At 34.4% G+C, this 27919-nt stretch overlaps 1 protein-coding gene across 14 annotated transcripts in view; it reads right to left on the bottom strand.

Moving 5' to 3' along the window:
* Positions 1-706: 706 nt before the first annotated feature.
* The window catches only part of LOC128191529 (titin-like), a 63085-nt gene continuing 35872 nt past the window's right edge, over positions 707-27919 (bottom strand). For 9 of the 14 annotated variants that reach the window (XM_052863645.1, XM_052863647.1, XM_052863649.1 and 6 more), the window contains 18 exons: positions 19840-20022; positions 19501-19644; positions 18972-19055; positions 17700-17803; positions 15559-15663; positions 13322-14198; positions 12865-13018; positions 12427-12453; positions 11429-11790; positions 10643-10837; positions 10159-10329; positions 9892-10032; positions 9476-9612; positions 8278-8454; positions 7190-7741; positions 5728-6024; positions 3784-3807; positions 707-2113 (listed from right to left, as the gene is read on the bottom strand). In XM_052863645.1, the coding sequence (XP_052719605.1) occupies positions 1553-2113; positions 3784-3807; positions 5728-6024; positions 7190-7741; positions 8278-8454; positions 9476-9612; positions 9892-10032; positions 10159-10329; positions 10643-10837; positions 11429-11790; positions 12427-12453; positions 12865-13018; positions 13322-14198; positions 15559-15663; positions 17700-17803; positions 18972-19055; positions 19501-19644; positions 19840-20022 (4295 nt within the window). In that variant the 3' untranslated portion in view covers positions 707-1552. Of the gene's footprint in view, positions 2114-3783; positions 3808-5727; positions 6025-6703; positions 6863-7189; positions 7742-8277; positions 8455-9475; positions 9613-9891; positions 10033-10158; positions 10330-10642; positions 10838-11428; positions 11791-12426; positions 12454-12864; positions 13019-13321; positions 14199-15558; positions 15664-17699; positions 17804-18971; positions 19056-19500; positions 19645-19839; positions 20023-21390; positions 21762-27919 lie in introns of those variants that run through there. The other 5 variants (XM_052863658.1, XM_052863656.1, XM_052863652.1 and 2 more) reach the window with 5 other exon arrangements.

Genomic DNA, 27919 nt, shown 5'->3' with positions numbered 1-27919 from the left:
TGTCTCTGTTTAAATTGCAAATGAACAACGAATAGGAATGCCGTGTAACAACTTCAATACTCCATCTGCCTAAGACATGAAAATCTGTCCCTACTCAAATTACTGTACTGGTAATGGTTTTATGGATTTCATTCCACAATACAGGTTATGATTTTACAGATTATATCCCACATTACTGGTAATGATTTTGTAGATGTGATTCCCTCTAAATATATGAATCAGTGTAGAAAGGGGAGGGAAGTCAGTCATGCTCTCAAGAAACAGAATACGTAGTGCAGTAATGTTCTAGAGGTAGAATGTGTGCCTTCATTTTGTAAGTGGAAGGCAAGCAGCACTTTGAGTGAACTTTCGATTTAAAAATTATATTCATGAAAAGAAACGTCAGACTTTTCTCAATAGGATTATTTATTAATTTTGATATGGAGGGAATCGTGTTTCATTCACTGAGCATCAATATACCAGTAAACTGGTTGTTCCTCTTTATATAGTGCTATGATCATCATCCAGCTCCATCATTCTCCCCAAGGAACAAGTTTGAAAACATTCAATTTGAGACTGATTCTGTTTGTATTTCCATAATTTTGTACCACCTCTGTTGAAATCATTCCTATATCTGCCAGTAGGTTAAATAACAATTTGGGTAACTATGCTAAGTGATTCTGAACTAGCTGGCTTACAAAAATTAACAAATAAAAACTGACTCATATTCAATGAAAAAATATCATTTTAATTGTATTTTGAAGATATTGCACTTATGATACATTACAGTAGAAGTATTCATTGAAGGTTTATTTGATTGAGATATAAATATATACCAGCGTGACATATTCTTAGAATATATGAACAAATCACAGGCTAGTTAACAAATACCCATATGGAATGTATAATATCAAAATGTAAGAGAGAAAATCATTGGTTATTATAAAATAACAACAAAACAACTAACAACAAAAGATGCAGAGTTCACTGTATGGCAGTTGTTCATTTTAATACATTTAACATCTATATTAAAAGAAAACTAGTTTTATTAAAATAAGTTTAATCTGACTTGATTGATATCACAACCTCATCATCATGCAGACTTCAACAAAACATATATATCTAGAATTAACAATAATACAATTTCCTTACACTTTGTAGATTTTTCTCAGCTGTTTTTGAACCAAAACTTTTATTTCCAATGAAAGAATTACAATACACAGTTTAAAGAAACCTTTTTTGTGGTAGAAATATGATACATGAACAACACAAAAAAGACCCCCACATAAATGCACCTATTAGCCTACATATACGATTACTGCTGAGTATACTTGAATATACATGCATATCTTAAAGGTAAAAAATAAATAGAAAACCTATCTCTGCATATGAGTAAATATTGCAAATACACAAGTGATTTTCTTCATGAATTCAAGATCCTTTGCTGCTTATACATGTAGTACATTAGAGTTTTGTATATCACATTCAGCAGAAAGTTTTGGAATAAGCATAAACAATGTTACATTCATATACGTAGAGTACAATAGACGTTTGCTCCCTGAAACCAAGACTTTCATTCATCGACATGTTCCACCATTTCCGGAAATTCCTCTTCCTTAGTGTCCTCTCCATGGATGCGCTTCTCCCAAAAAGAGGCTCGAGCGTTTATGCACCCAGATCGAATTCTCGTTTTACCTTTAGCTGGAGCACCTTGTGAGGAAGACACTTTAGATGAACTCTGGGAAGGTTCATTATTTGACCTTGACCCAGAGCTACCTTGAACCTGTGTCCTTGACACAGATGTTGCTGCTGCTGCTCCTTGATTGGTCGATGGAGGGGGTGGAGCAGCTTTGGTTTTTGCACTAGCTATTGTCTTTGTAGAGGTGACACTACTTGAAGTTCTCAGATTGGGTGATTGCGGGAAAAAATCTCCTTTTTTCTCCGGAAAAATCTGGGTGGGCTCAGCATCGATATGTTTTGTCCCTGGGTGTTTTGAAGACAAAGTCACATTCAGTGTGCTCTTTCCTGGGGTGGGTTGTTCTGAGGACTGGACAGGTTTGGACATGGGGGACAAAACATTCCTGTATTTTTCAAGCTTTTCCTTGGGAACACTGCGCCCCGTTATACTGTGAACCTAAAAGCAACATTAAAATTTTCAACTGGTTCCAAACTGGGATTCAACTTTCGATTGTGAAACTGCTTTTTAACTAATTTAAACTACATGTATAAATATGAGTTCTTCAAATTTTAAAAAAAATTGTTCATTATGGAAATGAGTTTTCTTTTAATGAATTTATTAAAAAAAAATGTTAATCCGATTTAGTATGGAAATGGATCAAGAACGAAAACAAAATTAAAATCTTATCAAAAAATATTTTCGATAAAATGTATCTATAAATTTTGACATGCCAAATTGTTATACCCGGTAAATAAAATATAGGTTAAATAATTGGGTATAACTATTTTACAGCATGATGATTTTGACTTGTATCTGATTTTTTTAATAGTAAATATTTTTGGATACATTATTATTTGTAATATTTAAATATAGCTGATAGTAATTGAGTTGGCTGCAAAAAAAAAAAAAAAATAATTAACTCACTGATACCTACCTGAAAACCTTGAGAAAAAATAAAACATTATGGAAAACTCAAAAATTTCAATGTTAATTATCAAAGGTATTCTGCAATAAATTCTACTGGAAATAAAATTTGATAGATTCTGTGTTCAATGAAAAATTAAAGAAAGAAAAACTGAAATCTAAAAAAAAAATCTCAAATCCTGCCATTTGTATTCTTTTAAGTCACTTTGTGGTGAAAAAAAATCTCTACAACAAGCATCTTTTCATTTTTGGAAAAAAATAAAATCTTACAAAGACTAATTTTGAAATATTCATCATCTACAAACTGCTTAATTACAGTACTATCCTATAATCTTGAGACTATTAAGCTTTTAAATGCAAAGACAAGTTTTCAATAAAAATGTAGAAATAGGTGTACAAGAAAATTATCAAAAGTGCAATTATTCCTCTAAAGTCTTCCAAAATTCCAGAAATTATAAGAGTTAAAGTTTGATGAACAGGAAAAGAAAAACAAAGAGTGATACTGAATCTATCAAGTTCTAAATCCTCAATATTTTCATGCTACATTTATGTTTGTACTTTTTCAAACATCAGCAAGCTTTACTTTTAGCCCACTGATTTCCATGTTTTCTGCCATCAAGAATTCTTTTTGACTCAATAACAGTATCATCTATCAGACACCCTCTTAATCTTTTTTCCTTTCTGCTATTCCGTTCAAAAATAAAAAGCATCTACAGTGCAATCAGCTCCAATTCAGTTTTTTTCCTTGGCAAATACTCCATTTCTATACTTTTTTTTCTCTTTTTCAAATTTGCCATATTTTTACCTGTTACATTATGCCATTTTGCTTTATACTCCAAATATGCCACATACATGTATTACTAATGAATATTGAACTTAAATTTTTCATATACATCTACTGATAAAGTTAGATTTTTGTACTCTCATGGCAAATTTGTTAAGAAAAAAGTATGCATGGATCCTTTCAAAAATTCACAGCCCAGCTCTACAAGAATACCGTGGCATTCATTGCCACAATTCTGCCCATCACTTTTTTTTTTTTTTACTTTTTCTACTGTCACAGCATTATTTCTCAATGTAGCATGAAATTGTAACAAAAACAAATTAAAACAGAGTACAACTCTACTAGCTTCAATACAGAGAGATTAGCATTATAATCAAATAGAAGCACACATCTATGGTGAAGTGTAGTGGCTACTCACCCCTGAGTCTAGAACATTTTCAAACTGCAAATTATTGTTTCAAAAGTTAGGCATGCATGCAAGTGGACTTTAGTTGTACAAGGGGGAATAACTCATTGAATGCAAAGAAATCTGAAGCCATCTTCTTTTACCCCCAAAAATCAATAAATGGGGAAAAAAGCTGTGTGTTCATTTGTGAATTTTCTCCTGATAATTGATAAAAGCAATATTTTGAATGAGATTTATGAAAATATCAACAGCATTTATTTGTAATATATCAACAAGAGTAAAATACATTACTATACATAACAAGCATGGACTGATTCAATATCTTATCCAATATTACAGTACTTTAAGTCTCCATAGCAAGTATATAAAGTCTTTTGAAAAACAGTCATTAAAATACTTCATCAGGATATGCACAATATGGTACATCTTTTTACATATGAGCACCATTGTTATATGACTAGTTGTTCATATTATGACAATATGTTAATAGAGAGAGGAAAAAGTTCATATGAGATTTGGAGATTCACATGAGCCTTTGAAAAACATGAACAATAACTGTGTTACTCAAGTAAATATTTGTTACAGCAAGTAAAGGAAACCAGGGTTTGTTTCAGAAAAAGTATACATTTGAAAGCAATATGAAATAACCATTTATATTGGTTATCTTAAGAGTTTATATTAGTAAATATTTCTGGGTTTTTTTAAAAACTACAATGGACTAAACAAGGTTAGTTAGTACTTTAAAAAAGAATAAGTATATATATAATGATTATTGAAGAAAAGGAAAGAAAATGGGAAAAGAAAACCAGGAAAATTAAATCATAATGATCTCCTTCCTATTCCAGCTGTGGAAATATAATGATCTTTTCCCTATTCCAGTTGTGGAACTAGGATGACCAAAACCAAAGAAATTTCCTTCTTTTTAGCCGGGCTCTGCTGAAAGCAGAGTCCTGGCTATAGGCAGGCAAATCGCCAATGTTACTATAAATAGCACGAGTAAACAAAAAACCAAACAGCGTCAAGGTAAAGCTTCCGCTATACCAAATAGTTACACAAAGAGCCACGTTTTGTCAAAAGTGTTGGCATTTTGTTTCTTTTTTTTTAAATTTCGAATGAATTGTCTATCTTTTTTAGTTTTCTTATTAATAACGTGTTTTTAAATAATACTATGCATTTTGGACACACACAATGCGCATGAATTTCCATGAACTACTTTGCTGCGCGATGAAGAAATGGGGATTGCATATATAATGCTTGTTGCAAATTTCAAGGCAGCAACTGTTAAACTTTTTAACTTCTACTAGACAGACATATATTTGTTTATAGCCGCTTACAAAATTTGGTCGCTCTCTGATGCTTTGCCGACATTAAAAGCATGAGAGAGAGAGAGAGAGAGAGAAAGATATTTTCAGTCTTTACTACACAATATGCATAAAGACACACCAAAAGAGCCCGGCTTTCAGTACTTCAGTACTTTGATTTTTTTAGAAACTTCATTGGTTAAAAAATATTTGGGTTTTTTTTTAATATCAGAAAATTTTTATTATTTTTCAGCACCCAAGATGGATAGAGATATTTTTATAATACAGCCTGACTTTTTTTTTTAAGTGAACATCACAGAGTGCACATGCAATTGTGTGATGTTCATGCAAAATTTGTGAACACATTATTTGTTTTGTTTGTGAACACGTTCATTTCAAGTGAAAAACAAATCTTGGTGATCAATATCAAATACAGGCATATTCAATACACACACACACACTCTCACAATTACTCAATAGTACTCAATGTCAAATGTGAATACACATAAATATACATGTAAGATGTGAGTACACAAGTTTGTTAGCAATAAAGTGACCATTAGTCATCAAGCAACCGCCACCATTTTTAAAAATTTTTCTTTTTTTTATCACTAGCTAAAGCTTGGCAGCATGCTAATAGTTAATTTCTGCTAACCCGCTTCACTGATGCAGAGTCATCTCCCTTTCCTGCGTTGAACAGTGCTTTGAGACGATTCACCGACGGCAATTCTGCTGCTCCCATATCCTCGTTGAACTCGGTTCGGCTCTCGGGAATGTCCATTTCGCTGGATTCTCCAAACATCTGAGTCTGTTGTGGTTTTTCCCGTATGGAGGAAAACCCAGAATCAATGGAGAGGCTGGGAGAGAGACTACTGACACTGTCTTCTGCTGCGTGACCAGTGGAGATTGAGGGACAGTTGTTCAAATCCAACTGTCGCTCCACATTTACAACCTGCAAAATTGTTATGATCATAATAAATAATCAAAATTTTGCTTCTGTAGCTGCATGACCCAAAATAGTATGAAAAAATGACTTTATTTGTTCTATCACTTAAATATATTGACTTTTTTTTTAATGAAATACCAGGCTTAGACTTTATATATGTAACTCAGATCTTAAAAATGTACAAGTGTAGTTTTTTGTCAATATAAATGGGAAACCTAAAATGGTTATTTTTTTTTTTTTAGAAAGTCAGACAAGAACTAACATATATATGTTTTTCAGAGAATTAAAATGACAACATGGAAAAAAAATATCTGAAAAAAAAAATAAAGGAAGATTTCATTGGAAAAAGGAAAAAAATAAAGGGGAGATTTTACATGAAAAAGAAAACCTGAAATCAAATGAAATAGATTTTACACATAAAAGTTCTACATGTACTGGTATTCAAAAGGTTTCCACAGTCACAATACTCCATTCTTAGATAATTCTAATTCTGCAATACAACAATGTACAAAATATTTAACTGTAAAAGAGACTTTACATTCAAAATGCAGCAAGACTATTTCACTTCACAAGAAAGATTCTTAAGTATACATCTTTAAAAGATCAAAGCACAGAATGCTCTAGAGAAAGGAGGACACAAAATCGAAAGAGATGCAGCCATTCTGTGACAACATGCATTTCTTACACGCTGTTCGGAGAGGTTAGTGTGGGCCACTACGAGGGCTACCTCATCCTCCAAGTCTCGGAGCTTTCTCTTGTGGGACAGGGGCGTGTGATTTAAGCAATATTCGAGGTTATGAATTTTTTCCTCCAAATGACAGATGTGACCATACGTTATGTAAATCTGTGGCATAAAAAGGTGCAACAAATATGCTTCATTTTTTTTCTCTTCGTATATCCTAAGCTATGTATATATTTTAATAAATCTAGCCTCTGTAAAGTTCATTGTTAATTATTTTTTATAGGAAATATCTTTAAAAACATTTGAAATTCAATGTTTAACAGTACAGATCATATTAATTCAAAACAATTCTTTTTGTTACATACATGATGCTTCATAACAAAGGAAAATGAACCATACAGAGTGCACTTGCACTAGCAGTGAGTCTCTTCACCCCCCATCCCAACCAAAAAAAAATTAGAAACCCATAAAATATTTTCTCATACTAACCTCCTCTTCCGTCTCATGGAGGCCCTCTGGGTGCATGACGCTGCCCCCTCGGGAGGAATACTGTGGTAGCTTGACCTCCCAGTGCCTGGGCGACGTTTTCTTCTCTGTCTGTACATAGAAGTCTCTACCATACATTTCCCCAGAAACCTCCTTTGGACCAAAATTGACGACAGTCGGCTCCTCATCCTCACTGAGCAAATCACTCCTCACTTTCACAATTTCCTGAGGTGTCTTTGAGGCAGGTGATTCTTCTATCACAGTTTCGGAGGTCACATGATCAGTGTCCTTCACATTTGGGACTTCGGAGAGATCTAAGCTGGGTACTTTGGCGACCGGCTCTGACACCACATTGTCCAAGAGTTTCTGTGTGGAATTCTGGCTTAGATTGTTATTGTCCTGGTCTTGCCTAGATTTTGGAGACAGAGTGCTGTCCCTTACAGAGACTGAGGCAAATGCATCTTCCTCCGGTTGGGAGTTGATGAGATTTTCAGTGGATTTCAACAGTTTTAAAGCAGATGAGGTGGTGTTTCGTATGTTGGATGCTGCATCCTTCTGCAAAGTTCAAAGTATTATTGTTAGTAAATTAAATATCTCATGTCTTTATACAACTTAAGCCAGGGGAATTTTTTAATTTTAGTTTTGTAATGAAAATTTTTAATTAACATTTAACACTTCACACATAATGTTAATTTTAATCACATTACATTGTGACAAAATGTTTTCAAAAATCGATGAAAAATTATTCAATATAAAGACTATTCAGTTAATGATATCTATGCTTTATATTTCATCCTATTCAATTATTTAGTGTTGTCAATTTTAAGTTTTATGAAAGTGGATTTGTGTGTGAACATGCTTGTGTGAAAGATATACGTACATGTAGTTATTCAGTCCCTCCTCTAGACATGATTTCAAAACCCACCCTATTACATCATCCATTCATTCATAATTACATTATTACATGATATACTCCCTATTACATTATCCACACCTGATTACATTATCCACTCCTTATTGCATTACCCACACCTCATTACATTACACACACCTCATTATTACAACCATCCACACTCAGTGACATCCCTTACCATGCTGTTATAATTTTCCACACCCTTACGCAGATCATGTTTAAGCAGAGTGTCCTCATCCGCAAACTCTGAGGGCGGAGGAGGGCGAGGCGTTGAGGAACCCGACACCTCCATCTCTGCCTCAAATGAGGAGAGCATGGCATCAAACTGATCCAGTGAGGAGTGCATGTCTGACATCTGTTAGTGCAAATGTACCCAAAGCATTAGTCAGCCAAAAACCCAAGGGAGAGAGAAAGATAAAGGTAGACACATTAAAACCATGCATAAAGAGTGAGGTGTTTCATGTGAATGATTCAGGCCCAGCTGTGGAGGTCAAGTGTCACTTAACTCCTCAGGACAATTTAAGTTATAGGGATTATCTATCATCATCATAACCTTTATCTTTTTTTATAACTTTTACCAATTCTTAAAAGTAAATCCTGGTCAAAAAGTACAATTTTTCTCTATTAGTATAATTACTGTGTTTTCATTATTTTTTTCAAAAAATTTATTCAAAAATCATTTGAAGAATGTTAATAGGTGGATATGAAAACTGAGCAACAGCGACACTTGCTCCAGGCTGGGTGGCCGAATTTCAACCATCATTAAAAGAGCATGCTTGCGATATTAAACACTGCCAAGTTATTAATCTCTCATTCCGGCACGCTAAATTATGTTTTCTTTCATTGCTAGAGAAAATATAATTAATATGACATCTAAAAACTGTATGATAAAAACTTCATATATATCTTTTGTTATTTTCTTTCTTTGTTGTTGTCTTTTTTAATCTCAGATGGTCTTCATTATGACAACCAAACACAAATCATTTGGCAAAGTTTTACGAGCGTATATCATGGGGAAAAAAGTTACAAATGTCAGCTTTAACTTGCCAAAATTCATTTTTTTACAGACGCACACACATGCATTTCATGATAGATGAATACATTAGCTCCCTCACCAATATGTCGTATACACGCATATATGACCACTAACCACTGTAGATTTCTTAAATATTATATAGTTTATAATTAATTATATAATCATTGAAAAATTTAGCTCTGTTCTGTGTTATTGTTTATCCATGAATAAAAATTTCACAAAAATTGAAATAAATTAAATGAAATCTACAGTACTTCCCATTTCTCCCCAAACCATTAGCTTATACTGTTCATGCAGATAGTGAATACAGGTAAACAAAGTATCGACTCCACACACAGACCTTATTAGCAGACTCCATCATCCTCTCAGTCTCCTCCGTGACCTGCCCGTGGGTCATCAACAGCTTCCTCCCCATGTTGGCCAGTTGTTGGTCATCCTTGTTTTTACTCAGGGATGCACTGGTATTTGGTGAGGAATCTGAAATACATCAGATAGCAAAATTATCAACCATCTTTTGGAAATTTGTTTCATTTATTCTGTGCTGCTAAATCAAACTAACTTTAACGGCAAATAAAAAAATCAATATAAGCAAAATCTGAAATATTTCCCCATCCCCTACCCCCTCCAAAAAAGATTTGTTTGAAATATTCACCAACTTCTCAAGAAAAATTAATTCTAATGACCATTTTTTGATTTACTAGAAAATTATATCTGTCAACTCGTCATCGATGACACTTTAGTTTCCCTGACACGTACCTAGTTCTTTGGATTGGACTATCAGCTGGGCTGTTGATTTTGCCTCCCCTGCAACATTCTTGGCAACAACCCAATACTCCGCATCATCCTCAGGAGTTGCATATTCCACATTCAATAGGTAATCTCTGTTTCCAAACTTTTCTGTAAAAAATAGAACCAATGAAAATCTATCAAATATCCAAATTTCCCAAGAAAAATTTATAATTTTTAAGCTGAGATCAAATGTCATATGATCATATGATGAATTGAATATGATGTGGTTCTTACCCATCTTATAATTAGTGCCATTTTTCAGCAGATGTCCATCTTTGTACCAGACAACTCTGGGAAGTGGATACCCTTTGACCTTTGCCCTAAATTTGACATGTTGACCCTCTTTGACCTCTTGATCTTCAATTTCTTTCAAAAACTCTGGTTTCTTCATTTCTTGGTTGTTACCTGCAAGGCAATTTACCAGTAATGAAAGTGTAATTCCATCAAATATACTGTAGAAATGATAGAATTTTCGGGTCAGTTTCCAAGGATTTTGTAGGTCTGCCTCATCCAAAATCAACACCCTTATATTTCCTCCTTATGTTCACAATCAACCCACAAATTACATCCCCATCAATCTTGGAAAAATTGACTTTAAAAAACAAATAATTGTTGCCCATGAATTTAAATGAAAATTCTTTAAGTAATTTGAAGTTCATATTCAGATGCATCTAACTGAACCAGAGACGATACATTTTTAAAGGCATAGAAGACTTACTTCTGACTTTGAGAATGAAGGACTGTGAACAGTGGCCCTTCTCATTGAGGACCATACACATCAGCTGTCCCGCCATGCTCTTGGCCGTGTTAAAGACAGTAGCACCATGCTTGTTGTGATCGCGAGTAAACTCATAATCCTCCGAGTCCTCCAACTGCTGCAACTCGCCGTCTTCTACTCTGTACCAAATCACCTCTGCAAGCACAAAATAGAAACTGTTAACTGCATAACAATGTCCGATATTCTTTTGTTCAATACACTAGTGTTCAATACCTTGGCAAGGGTTATTTCCCTTGTTCTCTTTAAAATCACGTAATTTTAAGAGAGAGTTACTTCCCTTTGTTTTGGACAACACTCTCTTACAGTACTACGTTTTTAAGGTGCGACATACCTTATTGACTGAATTGATTTTCAGGGAAAATCTATTCTATCCAAAGAATACAATCTGTTACCTGATGAATGTGTCTGTCATTAACTGATATCGAGCTATAAACCAGAGAGTTTTGTCTGTTTCCTCAAAACATGTTACAATCTGTATTTATCTAAACCTTTTTTCTTAATGGTTAAATTTTTAAAGCTACTAACACATTTTGACTACTGTGGAATCATAGAAATTCAAGTGGGCTCAGTTTTGGTAGATTTTGTGGATATCACTCACCCATTAATTCACATCCTCAATGAATTATGATACACAGTATCAGCATTAATCTACAAATCTACACCCTACAAAATTGGAGTAATTTTTTAATCTTTAATTTTTTCCATCTCTCTCATGAGACATTTTACCTATGGGTTCAGTTCCACTGACTCTGCAGCTAAACTTGGCTGGTTCTCCTTCCTTTACGGTCATGCTCTCTGGTGGAATATCGAACTTCGGATCATCCCCCTCGGCAGGAATCAGCTCCTCAATGTAGGTGGGCTCTGCCTTACTGATGCTGGACCGGAGGGAGACTGAGGTTTCCAAGGATGTGTCTGAATCCACCGTCTGCACGCTGGTGGAGGAGTGGGGGCGGAGACAGGGGGAGGAGGAGGTCATCCGGGTCGTAATCCTGGCAATCTCATCTACCGATTTGGCAAAGAAGGAGACCTCATCGTCCATAAGATCCTCGTGACCTTCGGAAAGGTCATCAGACATTTGGTCCACATCCCTGCAAAAATCAGATCAAAATGAAAGTGGCATGGAGAAATTATTTAGTTTTACATTAGAAAATTTTATTAGATATTCAGAAAACAATATTTTTTTCAAATTATCATAAAAGGTAAATTTTCCTACCTTTCTGAAAATGCAGAAATGATTTTAAACAGTAAGAACCACAGCATTTTCTGTTTGATATGCAAAACTTGCTGGCTTACTTTACAGACTTAAATCTACATAGAGATGACATAATCTCTAAGAGACACTTTACAACCTTGTACATTCCTGTGGATCTGTGCAATATTGTTCAGTGTATAAAGACGCAAGGTGAATTATGGTAAATCTAGTGTTTAAAATGCACACAAAACAGAAAAAAATTGCCCAGGTTTTCACAATTGGAGACATCTATACAAGCTCAAATAATAAGATTTAAAGGGATTTTTCTATGCACCCTGTTAATGTGTATATGCATGTACCGGCAGGTGTATTATTATGAAACATTATTATGAATCATTATTCCACCCCCACCAAAACCTATGTGCATGAGGGTAACACATCAAAATATCAAAATGAAGGTCACACTACATGGTTTGACAGTGTAAGGAAAAATTGAGTGCACTCAAAATTTGAGTTCACTCTGTGCACTTGCCTGAGTTCTCCCTTTTCCGTGTAAGCACTAAAAAGTGCAGCATAAAAAATATGTGAAAAAGCAATTAAATTATTAACATTTATCTTAAACAAAGAAGCATGTAAACCAAAATCCCTCATATGTTAACAATATGATCTGAACTTTTCTTTCATTCTCTTTTTATACTTTAAAAGCAAAATAGAAAAAACTGTTCATTACAACACTTCAATTTGTTACTGTACAGTAAATAAATTTCCCTATTTTAAATCTATGCTCTGCTGATGACAAAATTGGAAACATAGATATCTGAAGTGAAGTATAATGCCATAAACACATAAATCGTGCCCACCCAAACCAATATAAATCTGCCCACACACCAATAATTCTCCCAACATTTACAAATATTTTTATCAATGTGAAGTTACCAGTCGGGTAATAAAGCGGAGTGATCTCCCCTACCTGTTTCCCACTCTTGCTGTGATGTCATCATCAGGCTGAGGCACGGTGACGTACACTTCGTCTAGAGTCCTGCCCGCCAGACCCCCACCCCCCAGGCTGGAGTTAAACGACAGGCCAGATCTGTTAAAGATCCAGTTGTCACGCCAACTCTTGTCTAAAGAACAAGAAAGGAAACAGTTTTTATGCAAGATGAATCATTAACTTGATTTGCAAAGGTTCAACTATACAAAGTCAACATGCTAGTAAATATAATCAAACATTTTTCCCCCTACCAATATTACCTGATTACAATGAACTTGGAAACAGAGGAATGTATGTAAGTGCAGGTTTATATGGGATCAGACAATACAATATGACATATGTCATATAATGTGCAACAATAAAGAGAAAAATTCCACTTGGATATACACCCTTAATAATCTTAGTAATCAACTAATAGCACATTTATGATACTGACCATCAGAATTCCTGGGGTGAAGAGATGCTCCTTCTTCATTCTCCTCATCCTCCTCTTGATAATTCTCCTCATCCTCCTCAAGAATCGGAGCAAGATTCATGGATAACAGATCTGGGTCTACCTCGTTTTGAAAGAACTCGTTATCCTCAAAATCCTCGGAGAAGTCCGGAAATGAATACTTGTCCGTGTCGTGCAACCGATCGTACGTGGATAACCGAGACTCAAATTCACTCTTTGACTCGTCCCTATTCACTATCACAGGTTCTATAGGCTCCTCGTCAAATTCAATCTGTTCCTGAATATCATGACACTGTACATTCCGTCGAGGAGAGTTAATATCTTTGGCGATGCGTTTGAGCTCCTCTAAGTCTTGTTGTCTGTTGTGAGTTTGTTGAACACTTTCTGTGGTTATTATATCTTCCTCCTTTAACTCTGGTTCTTCTTCCCTAAACTCCCCTGAAAGTCTTTGATCCACACCCTGACCATCAACTAGATCCTCCTCTGCTTCTGCTGAATTTTCACCCTCCAACTCATGCACACTGATCACTTCATAACTACTGTCTATAGCGTCTCTATCTTGCCTTGATCCCTTCCTAGAATCTGAATCTGCCGAGTGAAGTCTGAGTTCAGAGTCACTAGAATACTCATTCACGTCCAAATCGTCAACACTGAATCCACCCGACGGTGAGCGGTGCTCGATTTTAGTCACAACACTGTTCTCGTCATCTGATGAGGCACATCTACTCGCGAGATCTGGATGAGATTTATTGTCCGAGCCATGAGATCTACTATCGGACACTTGGTTTGTTAAAGCGTTTCCATCAATAAAGTCTAAGGGAATGTCTATATTTCTATCCCTACTGAAGTTTTCTAACACCTGAAAATACAGGAAAAGAAATTACATTAGTAACAAAATATTCCTTTCTTTTCATTTCAATTCATACATTTTCTTTTATTTACTATTTGAGATTACCGAAATAAATCATTTTTACAACTGTTTACAACAAATAAAATTTGTTTTGATAATTTCTGATGACATCTTTACAAGCATAACTTACAATGTCATATTTCTTCAAAGACAAAATTATCAAAACAGGAAATGCAAAAGTCGACCTTACTGTTAAGACAACAAAATAGACATGCACAACAATGCACACAATTAATATTTCCGATGCATCCAACATGATGGTAACAGGCTAATCTATCATTCCAGATCGTAACTTTTTAAGTGAAATTTGACCACATTTTTCAATGCATCACCGAAAAACAGAGCCTCTCACAAACTTCAGCTAATATTTCAACAAGGAAGGTAACTTTAAAATCCATCCATGTAAAAAACAAAAAAATGAGGAATAAGAATTTTTTCTTAATTTGTCCACTTGTCCTGTTTTTGCACAATCAATGCTCCAAAATCTCACGAAAAAGCACAAATATATAAAAACACGAGAATAAGCCAAAGCCAATCGAAATAATGGTGAAATTTTATCCGAAAGAAATAATATTGATACGAAAAAACAATGTCCTTTTGTTCGTGTCCTTTGGCATTATGACACCTATCTATCTACATGAGTGAGTGGCCCCCACAATTTATCGCACTGGCAGAGGGGTATCTTATGATTTAGGACACTCTCGAAATATGTTTTCTAAGTAAATATCCATCTTCAGATTATGGTCCAATTAAGTGACAAAATACAAAGACAGTGGTGGACAGACAAGTTTACTTACTTCAACTCCATAAAATATCTAGGTCAAACGGGGAAATGATGTGGTTTTTCAATCGCTCTAAAATTGCAAATGGCTGCAATATTTCATTTAACTGCCATTTTATTATTTCTTATGTTGCAAGATTTTGAAACCATCAAGAGTGAAGACTGTAAAAGGTCCATGGGTCAATTATTTCCTTCTTGTTCAAACAAATGTCATTTGAAACAAACTTCATTTTCATTCTGTAGCAAGGTATTGCTGTACACATGAAATATGGGTGGTTGGGTGGAGCAAAGATAAAAAAGAAGCATCCCATGAACATCGAGTACATGTAGGTACTAATATCAGTGAAACAATGAAACTACATTGCATAGTTTTCAGCTCCAAAATATTCTATAATTTGAATGGCAAAGTATAATGCACTGAAATCTATTTCAATAATAACTTTATTTTTCTTTTGAGCTTAATCTAATATTTAGGTGAGAGGGTTGTATGGGGTGGGGTGGGGGTCCAAAACCAGTGTTGAGACTTACCCGAGCAACCACAGCATGAGCGAGTTGATCCTCGAATGATTTCACCTGATGATCGCAGGAATCGTCCGACAATGAGGACAAATCAGACACAGCTTCATCAGAGGTCTACAAAATTGTAAAAAAAAAAATTCACAACTCATATCTATTGCTTCTGGGTTGTATTAACTGTATGATTGTCATGTTAATGTATTTCCCTGTTGACAGGACAAAATAAGATAACCGGCAAATGCAGTATTGATGATCAAATCTTAAATTTCGCTAACATTGACAAAAAATAAATGCAGTTCTTACAAAATACATGCAATTACAGAGAGAATTCATGACATATTTTTTGGTCTACTGCATTCTGCATTTAATGGCTCAAAAATGAAAATTCATTTTTTTTTACAGTCAATATTCATTGAAAAATGTTAAAAATCAAAGACAAGAAGCAAACTAAGTGCCCTTAACATGCTTAAGATTGTTGAATGTGTAAGAATTCCATTTCCCTAACAATTACTGGACAGGTATGCATAAGTTTTTGGCATACTCAAATGGTTACATCTGCCATTAGGAAAAAAATATTCTATACATCAATAGTAAAATGCATTATAAACATTTTTTTCCAATTACAGCTAACAAGTTTTCTCATTTACCTTCAACTGCAGGTGTAGCCATATATCGAAGCAAATTAATGGCCTATTAGGGGGACATTTCAAAAAGCAGTGACTCCATACAACATTTTTTCCTGGTCAGATTGTCTACACTGTAAGTTATATTTTAAATACTTTTTTTGGTTATTTTATGCAAAACTGTGAAGGCAAAAAATACCTTCAGAGATATGATCTTGATATATTTGCAAACACTCTTTATTTTGTAACATAATAGGCCACAAAAAACCCTTGAGACAGTCCCTTCAAGATAAAGCCCAGGGAATATCAATACTAGGTAATGACAAAGCTACAATAACTGATATAATCTACCTATAAACACAGGACTACACAGGGACAAGTTAACATGTCAATATTTATACGTAGTCGCTTAAACAGAAGTTAATCGGCAAAACAACAGGAAATCTTGTATAATCAATGGCCATACAAGGGGTGATAACTCCTCAGCAAAGGACAGCAGCAAGAAACATCCAAGGGAGATAAAATTCCACAGAGAGAGAGAGATGAAGTTTTATATATTGCTGTGACCAAAATCATGATCAATGCACACACCTAAGCGGCAATGGAATCTTAATTTTAATCTTTATTTTGGTAGCAGTGGGTGGATAAAGGGAATGGCTTATTCATGTAGGTTTTGGTTGAGTAATATTAAGTTTACTATCCTCAATAATCAATTTGAAAATAAATTCTTGTGCAGGATATCAGCCAGACAAGAAATCAATACAGCCAGGTATAATAGACAGAATTACATAATTTTCTTGAGACAGTGCATGACCAAACCATTGTGGAATGTTCAAATAGCTAGGAAATAATTTTCATATTAATTAGAGACAGTTGTCTGATTCATTTTTATTTCCATCACACATTTGTCTTGAGGCAGAAAATGAAATCTGCCCATTCATAAATGCTAAGACAATTCAATTCCTCAATCTGTACTTTTGCATTCTTGCTACATGAATGCTAATTTGACCACAGAGCTAATTCAAGTTTTATTACGAAGTCATCCTTTAAACACATTTTTGTGGTTACAAATTTTTGAATATATTATATGAACATGGCAAATTTTATGCAGACTTTCTAAATATAATGTAACCACGCCAATACTTTTTTGGCAAAAGTAAATCTACTTATAAAAAAAATAGAAACTGCACATCATTATTTTCAATTCTTTAAATTATATAATATTCATTTCTTCAGAATTGCTTGAGAATGTATACATTACCTGCATTTCAAATGTCACAAATTGTTGTGAGTGAATTTTTCAATTTTGAAAAATCATAACTGATCAAAGTCCTTCAGGGGTGGGTTGGAAAGAATGTGGGTGTGGAACAGAACTGGCCATATGTCCAGTAAATACGTGGGTTGGAGTGGGGAGAATAGAGGGGATTTCATCCAAAGTATCAAGATGTTTGCAAATTTTGCAATTGAAGATTACAGATATCTGCAAGGTTAACTAAGGTCAATGTTTTGTGTCAAGATTTTTGTACTTACAACATCAATAGATTCTCCAAAACTCTCCTCCACCAGCTTGGAGACAATTTTTTTCACCTTCTGGACAGTGTCTGTGGCCGATTGTGATGGGGTACTATCAAAACCTGTAATCGTAAAAAAATATATATATATATAAATATAATTTACTACCAGTTGTGTTTCTCATAGTTAAATCCCGCATGTAAGCCTTTCATGGTCCCTTGTGTAACAAATAAGTCAAGCATTCAAATCTTCTTCAAATACATTTAATACATTGATTGCTTTTACTATAGTATTTATTTTTTTCTCGGTAATCAAATTGGAAATGGTCTAATAACTTCTTCAAAAATTTGAACTGGCAAAAAAAAAACCAAAAATTTCATCGACAGAAAAAGATTTTCAACTTTGAGTGCCTAATAACAGATATATATGGTATGCTGTCTTCAGCTTATGATTAATCGTTGACAAGAACAAATAGGTATCACGCCATTGAGTGTTGTGTTAAAAGTCTTCTGAAGAGCTCCAGTTATCATTAGCACTTAGACCCTACTGATAAACTTGCTACTCATAAAAGGGATTTTTTCTCTGGGGGGCATGTTCACAAGAAAAGGTCTAGTGACCAGAGTCGTAAATATCGTAAGTACCCAGTAAAACCGCTTAAACCTCAGATCGGGTGGGTGTTCGAGTTTGAAAATCCTCCCCAAAATATTTGTCTTGGGATCTACTCTAATTGAATAAGATCAGAAATCTGAGCCATTACCTGGCATAAGTCTCTTTGTACCTGAGCCGAGATTTATTTTGGTCACTGGGGTTTGAGTGTAGTGGGTCAGATAAAAAAAAATAATCTTATCATTTTCTCACCCGAAGGTTACATGAAATTGACATCTTTGTAACCTTTTTAGTGGGAATCGGAGATACTTTATCTTTTGGTCAAATAAAATTGTTTCCGTTTCACCCAAATCTGACTTTTCATTTTAAATTTAATCTATTTTAATGACTCTGAAAACAGATTCTTTTTGTTGGTAATAAAGATAATAATCTGATATAGTTTGTTTGAATTTCAACTTTATGAGCCTTTACGATTTTATTTTTTAAAGAGGCTAGCCTGGTGCGTAAACCTTCAATTAAACAGTTAGCTTTTTCCTTCTTTTATATATTACTTCCTTATGAAAAGAAAAACATCAATTGTAAATTTAAATCTTCACAATATACATATCCATGTCAGAAAGCCAGATAAAATAAGACAATATTTTTTTAAATGATGGCAGCGATTTAAGTATTTATATGTCCTACTTTCGACAGCCATTTCCAGTCGCTGGGAGACACCAACCAAGAGTTCCCGTAACCTTGATCTGTATTTCTCCAAAACTTCTCCATCTATAAAATAGACATAAGATAGCATGTATAGCTGTATATGCAAAAAATTAAAAAAATAAGAACTTGCAAACATAAGCAAATAGTAAAAAACGTCTCTAAAATTGTGTCATTGTTCTGTCTGATAAGAAATTCAGTACATGTGCTATAGTTTTTGAGAATTTCATTCCACCTTGCAAGTAATGATTTTCCCCTATCTAACTTTCATGCATAATGCATCAAATGAGGCAAATGAATTCTATTGATTCAATTTACTATGAACTCAAATACTTGGAGCAAATGCATCGGCTCAACCATGCAGTTATACGAAACCTATATTTTATCATATTTCAAAATGAACCGGGTGCAAAAGCAACACAAGTTGTACAGCTTAAAAAGTTTTATTGCAAGCGGAGGTCTTGACAAGATAGAAAAATGCAAATTGGGGGGGGGGGGGGGGGCCTCTTACATGAAGTACTTCCATAGCTAGACCCTCCACTCAGAACTGGCTGCTCCAAAGACTGGTGTAGATCGTGGAGCAGGGAGCCAAATTTAGAGTTGAACTTCTTCTCTTCTGTTCCCTTGTAATGTTCAAATGCTTCTTTGTATATATCTGAAAGAACAGAGTACATCTTATTTCTAACAGAAATCTGTGTAAATTTTCCCAAAAAATTCCAATTTTATCCTAAACGTTGCTTCAAACATGTTTGTGTCTGTTTCACATGAAATTTCACACAGGAAGAACACATTTATTTCGTGAAGAATGTGAATTTCTGTGCATCTGCTCGAAATGAACAACAGCAGATACCTTCTTTACTTTTCTCCTTGGGGATGTTGTCGACTTGCACTTCTGCTGTGCTGCTGGCATGGTTGTTGTTGTTGCTGTACAAGCTTTTCTTGTTGTCATGGTTCAGAGTTTCCACGGAGGATGCACGAGATCGCGTGGTGTTGGTGGTGGCAGTAAAGGGAGCTGGCCCTATGGACTCAATTTCTGTAAAACAAAACCAAGGATGTTAGAAATGATGTTTTACCACCAAAAAAATTGCAGATGGATGAAGTCATCACAGATGCAACCAATACAATTTATATCATGTTCATGCAGTTTTGTATAAAAACATGGAGAGTTGAATTTTTTGCATGTAAAAGTGCATGGAAGGCATGATATGCTGAAGATCCCATTGTTCAGTTTTGAATTTTTGAGTTAATTTAATCCAAAGGGTTAAAAAAGAAAGAGGATTTTTTCACAAAGATTTAGGCCATGATACAGCAGTTTTTCCTTTTTTGTAATGTACTTTCTTTCTCAGTATGAGACATCAGAAAACTGCTCATTAAAGCAAGAGAGCCTTTTCAAAACCAGTTTCCACAAAAGCATCAGATATGTACTCTATATACATACAAACATGACTATGTAGATATATAAGATGTACCTATCTTATCTGTAATATTGAAGGCCAACCCTTGATGTATTTTATGAAGACAGTTACAACTAAAGCATTTGTAAGAAAAAAAAGATCTACAATACAAAAAAATCACATTTTTGGGGATTTCAATAAATCATACATGTATACACATTTCCCTTCTGACAATAGATTTGTCATTTATCATTGGCATTAAAAGGGACCAACAATTGTACCAGTACATAACTTATGGCCTAATTTGATGAGAGAGGACCCTGGATGACCCCATGTGAATTGTTAGATGACAGAAAGCTAGTACCGGTACATGTACTTAAGTACCTACCGGTAAATGTTTTGAGTTTCCATTGTATGCAAAGACCATTTATAGGAAAATTCTTCAAGGGTACTTGATTTTTGCCCTCTGGGTGAGTTTGATTTTCAATGAAAATGACTTTCAAAGTATCAGTGGGTTCAAATATATTACGAGTAGTCTCTATGATTCACAGTTGGGGAGCTAGATTTGACTTCTCTTTATGCGAGTGCCCTTGCATTGTAACAGAACTGTAAACACTAATACTGTACTAAAAGCTCCAATAAGTGACCATCCATGTAAACCATATCTGACTCAGTATTCTGTCAACAAAAGGCAAGGAACAACAAGTACTCCATAATGAACAATAGGGACTTGATTGTCTTTGCTTGTCAATGCTTACAAACACTGGGCTGGCCTGTGAAAGGCACCCAATGACATTACACACTGAACATCTCTATTCAGAAGGGATTTTTATATCTTTTCATGGCGCTATATTCCTTATATACACTCTATACATATGTAACAATGCATTTACCAACGTAAAAAGAACATGTTTCAAGCCTTGTAGACAACTTGTACTACAGAGGTTGTTGTTCTCAAGGGATATACCGAGGTCACAGACACAAACTTTGCAACATTATCTACACACCTGATATTCTCACCCTTTTGCGTCGTCTTATTTTAGATTTGTATTTGTAACCCTTGTACGGATTTGAGTTTCGCCTATGTCTATCCAAAGAACATGAATGTCTTTTAACACCACTTGACAAAGATCTAGCAGTTGTCCCATCCGCATTGAAGTAAAAAGTCTCGCAACTTGTACATCCGTTCTGGTTGTTATTTCTCTCACCAGGCGCTTTGAATTTAGTCCGTAGAAGAACAAACCATTTTGAGAAAAATCCACCTAACCAGCCCAATAAAAATCCAGGACAGGTCATCTTCTCTTTTGAAAACTAACTTTCTTGACAGCTAGATCAAAAACACATCAAACCACAACTGTCCTTAAAAAATCCTCTTATGGTCAATTAACAGTGTTTATAATAACTATTAAATCATGGTAAATTGGCCAGTTGGACAAAGGATTTAAAATGACCCCTCAGTTTTTGGGGCCCCAAGGAAAGCAATGCAACTTCATTAAGGTACTATTGTGTTTTTTTGGTCAGACAATCATTGTCTTTTTCTTTGAGCAGTGTTAAAACTGTTAAGGTGTCTGGGTCTTTTTTGTCCTGGGTAAACAACTTCCTTCTTATCATCTAAACTAAACAATGACCCATTAACAAACAAATCTATACTGACACTTAATTGATAACATGTGACAAAACAATAAAAAAGAAGATTTAACTTTTGCTTATTATTGTCATGGTTTTAATCTCTCTCTCTCTCTCTCTCTCTCTCTCTCTCTCTCTCAAAATAGAATTTAAACATCAATCTTATGATTACTTTACTTCGTTCTAATGTCATATCAAAATCTCCATGTAACAAAAACTCCCAAATCTATAACCGTTCTAAACTCAATTCCTAAATGTCGAGTAATCTGTTAATAGGTCTGATGTCTTAGAATTAAACCCTGCTCTTTGAAGTTCCTTATCAAGGGCACATAGGTGTTTATAGTTCGAAGACTGCTAATTTAACCTATGTGTGTCAATTTGAAACCCTGTTATGTCAACCATCATTCACGATTTATCAGCAGTACACCGATTATCACATCAGGAACAACTTTATGCTACACTGATAAATCGGAATGTTTGATCTATAGCCAGGAGTCATGGACCTTTAGCCCACCGAAAATAAACCCTATTGGTAGTCCTTTATCTATAGTCACTTTTACTGCTTTCATGATCAGAAAGAAATATTTTATAGTTAAACAACAAGCCTTCCTCCAAATCTTCCTCCATTTGAGAAAAATGCGCCAATTTATAAGACACTACTGAAGCTCGAAAAGCCAGAACTTTCTTTTAATCTGACTTTTCCTTTTTTCTGATTTATTGTCATCTGAGATAATAGTTAATCTGTTAATCCTTAAATGACAAGAGGACATATTTCACCACCCCCTAGGGATGCAACCCTGAAATGGGCGGAGTACAACATGTCAATTCCATCGTCTTTGTGGTGACAGCCGAGAACCATAAACAACACCCCACAACAACAAAACCCGAGGATTAAAAGGTAAATTTCCTCATCAGGTGTGCTGCTAACATGTTAGACCTGTAGGTATCCGGTGCGGTGAAGGGTTGGGTCTCTCATTCATGGTTGTGACACTTTCAACATCTGTTAATCCTAAAAACACTGTCTTTCGCTCTTCTTTCATGTTAAAGTGTTTTGTTACCTGCACACGTACTTTATGCAACAGCATGAATATCTTTACAAGTATGGCCCTAATTGCTTCAAATACATATAGACCAAGTACATATATCGCATAATTACTATATTATGTGGATTTGTGAAAAACACCAAAAAAAAAAACCTCAAATATTCATATTATTTAAGACACAAATATAATAGAATGCAATGATGAAAAAGTTCAGATCAAATAATTGTGTTTTTTCTGCTGCTCAATACCGATTTGAATGTTTATATCAAGAACTAGTTGCCCCTTTGGTCTTCAAAGCAAATTTATGTGCACTTGGTATGCAGTTTATGACTGTTCTGTTAAGTCTTGATGCAAAAATTGTCAGACAGGCATATAAGTTTGTCTCAATAATCCTGGTGTAAATTTGCCTGCGTTTTGGGTGAGTTATGACCCCCAGCCACCAGGTAATGGGATGAGTAATTAACATCATTAATTAAGACAATGAAATCATTACTCTCATGCCAGTGAACATGCCTTGAGCCATAAACATCACACTTGTTTTTGCATTTTTATCTCTTCTCTACATTCCACTGAGTTTTTTCATGTCTTCTGAGAGAGAGAGAGAGAGAGTTAGTTTTCAAATCAGTCAATGATATGTATCTGCATGTATCAAGTCCTTTACCACACAACATTCAACCATTATCAGGGTTAAAATCCTTGTCTTATGGAGTTCAGTGTAAGATTGTGCAATGACTTGTATATATAACTTGTACCCATGGTAAGCTTCCAGCAGAAATAATTATCAATAACGTTGAATGAAATGATAAAACAACATTTCTTAAATCTATATACTAGTTAATGTATATCTTTTTATGCACATTATTTATTTTGTTGTCATATTTACGTGAAGTCCTCAAATTAAATTAACGATTTGACAGACGATCATAGAATTTCAAAATAGATTTTAAACATAACTAGAGGTACTGTGAGCAAGCTCACAATTGATACCCCCCGCTAAGAAAAAAATCATAATGCGTGTATTTTTGCTATTATAGAAAATATTGGATGAATCTATTTCACTGTCCATTTTCTATAAATAACAACTGCTTTATTTTTGAAAACTGTTAATTTTTAGCTTCTAATATTTCCATTAATACAAGACATGAAACAGACAGAATTTAGCTTTTTTGAAACAATGACCTTGAACTTTCTCAATTGACCTTGGGTCAAGGTCATGACACACCCTTTAATCATAAGCAATCTTTGTGTGAAGTAAGAACTTCCAATGTTTCCCCATAAGAAAGATATGGACCAGACACGAATTTTGTATTTTTTCTGCCAGTGACCTTGACCTTGCCCGAATGACCTTGGGTCAAGGTCATGACACACCCTTAGGTCATAAGCAATCTTTGTGTGAAGTAAGAACTTCCAAAGTTTCCCCATAAGAAAGATATGGACTGGACACGAATTTTGCACTTTTTCTGCCAGTGACCTTGACCTTGCCCGAATGACCTTGGGTCAAGGTCATGACACACCCTTAGGTCATAAGCAATCTTTGTGTGAAGTAAGAACTTCCAATGTTTCCCCATTAGAAAGATATGGACCGGACACGAATTTTGCACTTTTTCTGCCAGTGACCTTGACCTTACCCGAATGACCTTGGGTCACGGTCATGACACACCCTTAGGTCATAAGCAATCTTTGTGTGAAGTAAGAACTTCCAATGTTTCTCCATAAGAACGATATAGACTGGACACGATTGCACAGACAGACGGACGGACAAACAAGGTGATTCCTATATACCCCCCCAAACTTTGTTTGCGGGGGTATAATAATTAAGTTACGGAGTTGGCTTGGGTATGACCTACAAGTTGTCCCCAGCTGTCAAGTTAAATTTCTATACTGTCTCACCCCCACCCACCCACTTCCAATCAAAGGGAAGGACGTTTTTGAGATCTTTATCTTTTAAATTGATAGGTTAATTCTACTTTCATTTAAGAACTCCCAAGGCCCAGCAAATTGCCAAATTTAAACTTTCAGTGACATCTTAATTTTCCCCATTTCCTGTTACAATACAAGAAATTTTGTTTTGACAGTAAACCTGATCTTGAGAAAAGAAACATGAAACTCTGGGATAGCTGATATTATAATGCGGAATTAGGTTAGAATCATGCACGAGCTTGTTCCTTTTGTCTTTTTTACACAAAGATGAACACTTTAGAGTTGGTTCATATACCAGAACATTTAAAGATGATGATTTTTTTGTTATATGATATGTTCTGATTTTGGGCGTTGCATGAAAAAAAATTCTTAAGAAATGTATACAAATTTTTGGTACAGTAAACATTTTTTGTAATATTAATCCCCGAAACTTAAAATGGAGCATTATTAAAACTCCTAAAAAAGACCTTAGCATGATTTTCAATTTCAATAGAATGAATGGTTTTTTGCAAGTACATGTAGTGTCCCTAAAACCTCTTTCTGCAGAATTGCATCTTCTACCATAAATATATGTAATTGCATGGTCTTCATGTATATATGATAAACTTTTCAAAGTGTACAAGAAATTCTTTTCATTGAAATGCTACTGTGTCCACAACCCTATATCAACTTCATAATGACGTCAAATCTACATGTTGTCAAGTGAGGCCTAAAGTAGTGAGAGATTTAGGCCCTCCAAAATCAATTCAATCAGAAATGGTGAAAACCTAGACCAAAGTTTAATCAAATATACACCAGGCCAATTACAGAGTTCTAAGGTATCGGAGTTGAACATCCTTGACATAGTATTTTGGTGTGTGTACTTATTTACTCTATATACCTGTGTTTGGAATGTACGCAATGTCTACGAGTTCTTTTTTTCCTGAAGTTTAAATGGAAACTCAATACGCTGTAGCATTCAAATGCATGGTTCAGATCTCAACAGAGCAGATGCTTTATGGACTATACAAGTCTGTCGTTTGTGGCTGATAAACTCAAGATGAACCTTTGAACTGTCAAATAAAAGACACAGGACCCACTCCGATAAGTCTGCATAATTCCAAACATTTCAGAGATTTGTATCAAAGTCCCCAATATAGAAAATGCGGAACCAGACACCTCGATATTTCAAACCTATCACCACATAGCTGTTGGGTGCAGAGTATGGATATAAAGGCCAGCTATTAGTGCTTGTCTAATTTGATTGACAACCAAATATCTTCCGATTTTCAATTTGGGAAGCATCCAAAAGTTTTCTTTCCTTATACAAAGATTTTATGTTTGGTAAAATGTCTTTATAAAATTACTTTTTCCAGAAAAAAAAGAAAATTAACATGTGGTGACTTTTGTTTAACCGAGACTCAATGTAAGAGAAGATGTGCTGGAATAGATACAAAATTAAATTCATATATTTTACAGAAGTCTTTTTTTTTCTCTTGGGGATATGAACTCTACTTAATTCAAAGAACGCAGGAAATAAAAAAATCTGTCATAATAATACACTTAAATTGTCAGGTGAGAGAGAAATCAAAGGTTTTTTTTCGAAGTTGTTATTCCTCTGTTCAGAAACTGAAGTGTTCCATGCATAAATGACCTTATTTTGTATGCTAATCGTGTCAACCTTTCTGGCAACTAAATCACTTTGAAACATTTTTTTTCCCCAAAGAGGTTGCCTCTTTTTATGATATTTTTATGTCAGAATTTCCTTTAATGAGGCATAAGATTATTTCATCCCTGACTTACATTTTTCATTTTATGAATGTTTTGCGAAAATTTTTGCCATCAATGGAGAAAGCACCTGTCAATTTTTCCTCACTTTTCGTTAGAAAGGATATCATTACTAATGTAAGCTCAAGAAATATTGTTATTCATATTAACATTTTTCTAATCTTCTGAGTATCAAAATTTCAATTCATATCCACACTGCATGCCCCTGTGCAGAGTTCAGTGCTTCCCCTCTTGCTTTTTCTTTGCCATGTACTTATGACCAGGCATGAACTTTTACATATTTATTCAGGATAATAAACTTAAGAAATACAATAATGTGGTAGCAACATCTAATGTGATAAATCTAATAAAAACTTTCCTTTATCCCACCTTGGGCATTTCAATTTCATTAAATTATCTTTCTATCTCCCAAACAATATACATTATTTCTTGCTCATTATTCTGTTGCTAACAAATCAAATGCTAATCAAATTATTAAGTTGATTAGAGAACATCTAGTGACTTTAATACATGTATAGAAGAATTTTTGACCATGCATCAAATAGCACATAGCTTATCATAAGAAATTTAGGTGCATTTAAAAAAAAAAAGAATAAAAATCTGTATATTCAAATCTGACTGAATATAAACTACAAAGAACGTAGAACGTAGAACATATGTATTGAGGTGTTTAATTCAAAATCATGTGCATGTCTTTATACAGTTATGAAATTGCAATAGAGCTGTATAATGTTAAAATATGTTTATTCAGAGAACAACATTTTCAAATATCATCTATAAAAATTCCATTCACTGAAATTTCATAAAAAAAACAATCAGATATGAAAACAAGGTCTGCTTAATGATCCATGAATTGTATGTAGTTTATTGAGATTGAATGGATATGTCAACTTGTTCCAGTTAAATTCTGATGGAATTTTGTTTATATGTTTTTGTAAAATTTGCACAGCACACCTTTAAAAAGATCATCAAAACATCATTCTGTCTCTCTGGACCACCTGCATATTTCTCCATCTTTGTAAAAAAAATTAATTGACTCCATGCATTAACTGAATTAATAAACAACCAAAGAGAATATTCATATATATACCTATGTTAATGAAAATTACTGTACAAAAGTGATAAAACTCTTTAAAAAAGGAGATTTTTGAACAGGTGTTGTGAAGCATTTTTTCTGTTC

Source organism: Crassostrea angulata, chromosome 7 (assembly GCF_025612915.1).
Source record: "Crassostrea angulata isolate pt1a10 chromosome 7, ASM2561291v2, whole genome shotgun sequence".
Classification (NCBI taxonomy): Eukaryota; Metazoa; Mollusca; class Bivalvia; order Ostreida; family Ostreidae; genus Magallana; species Magallana angulata.
This window is presented reverse-complemented; position numbering and strand designations above follow the sequence as displayed.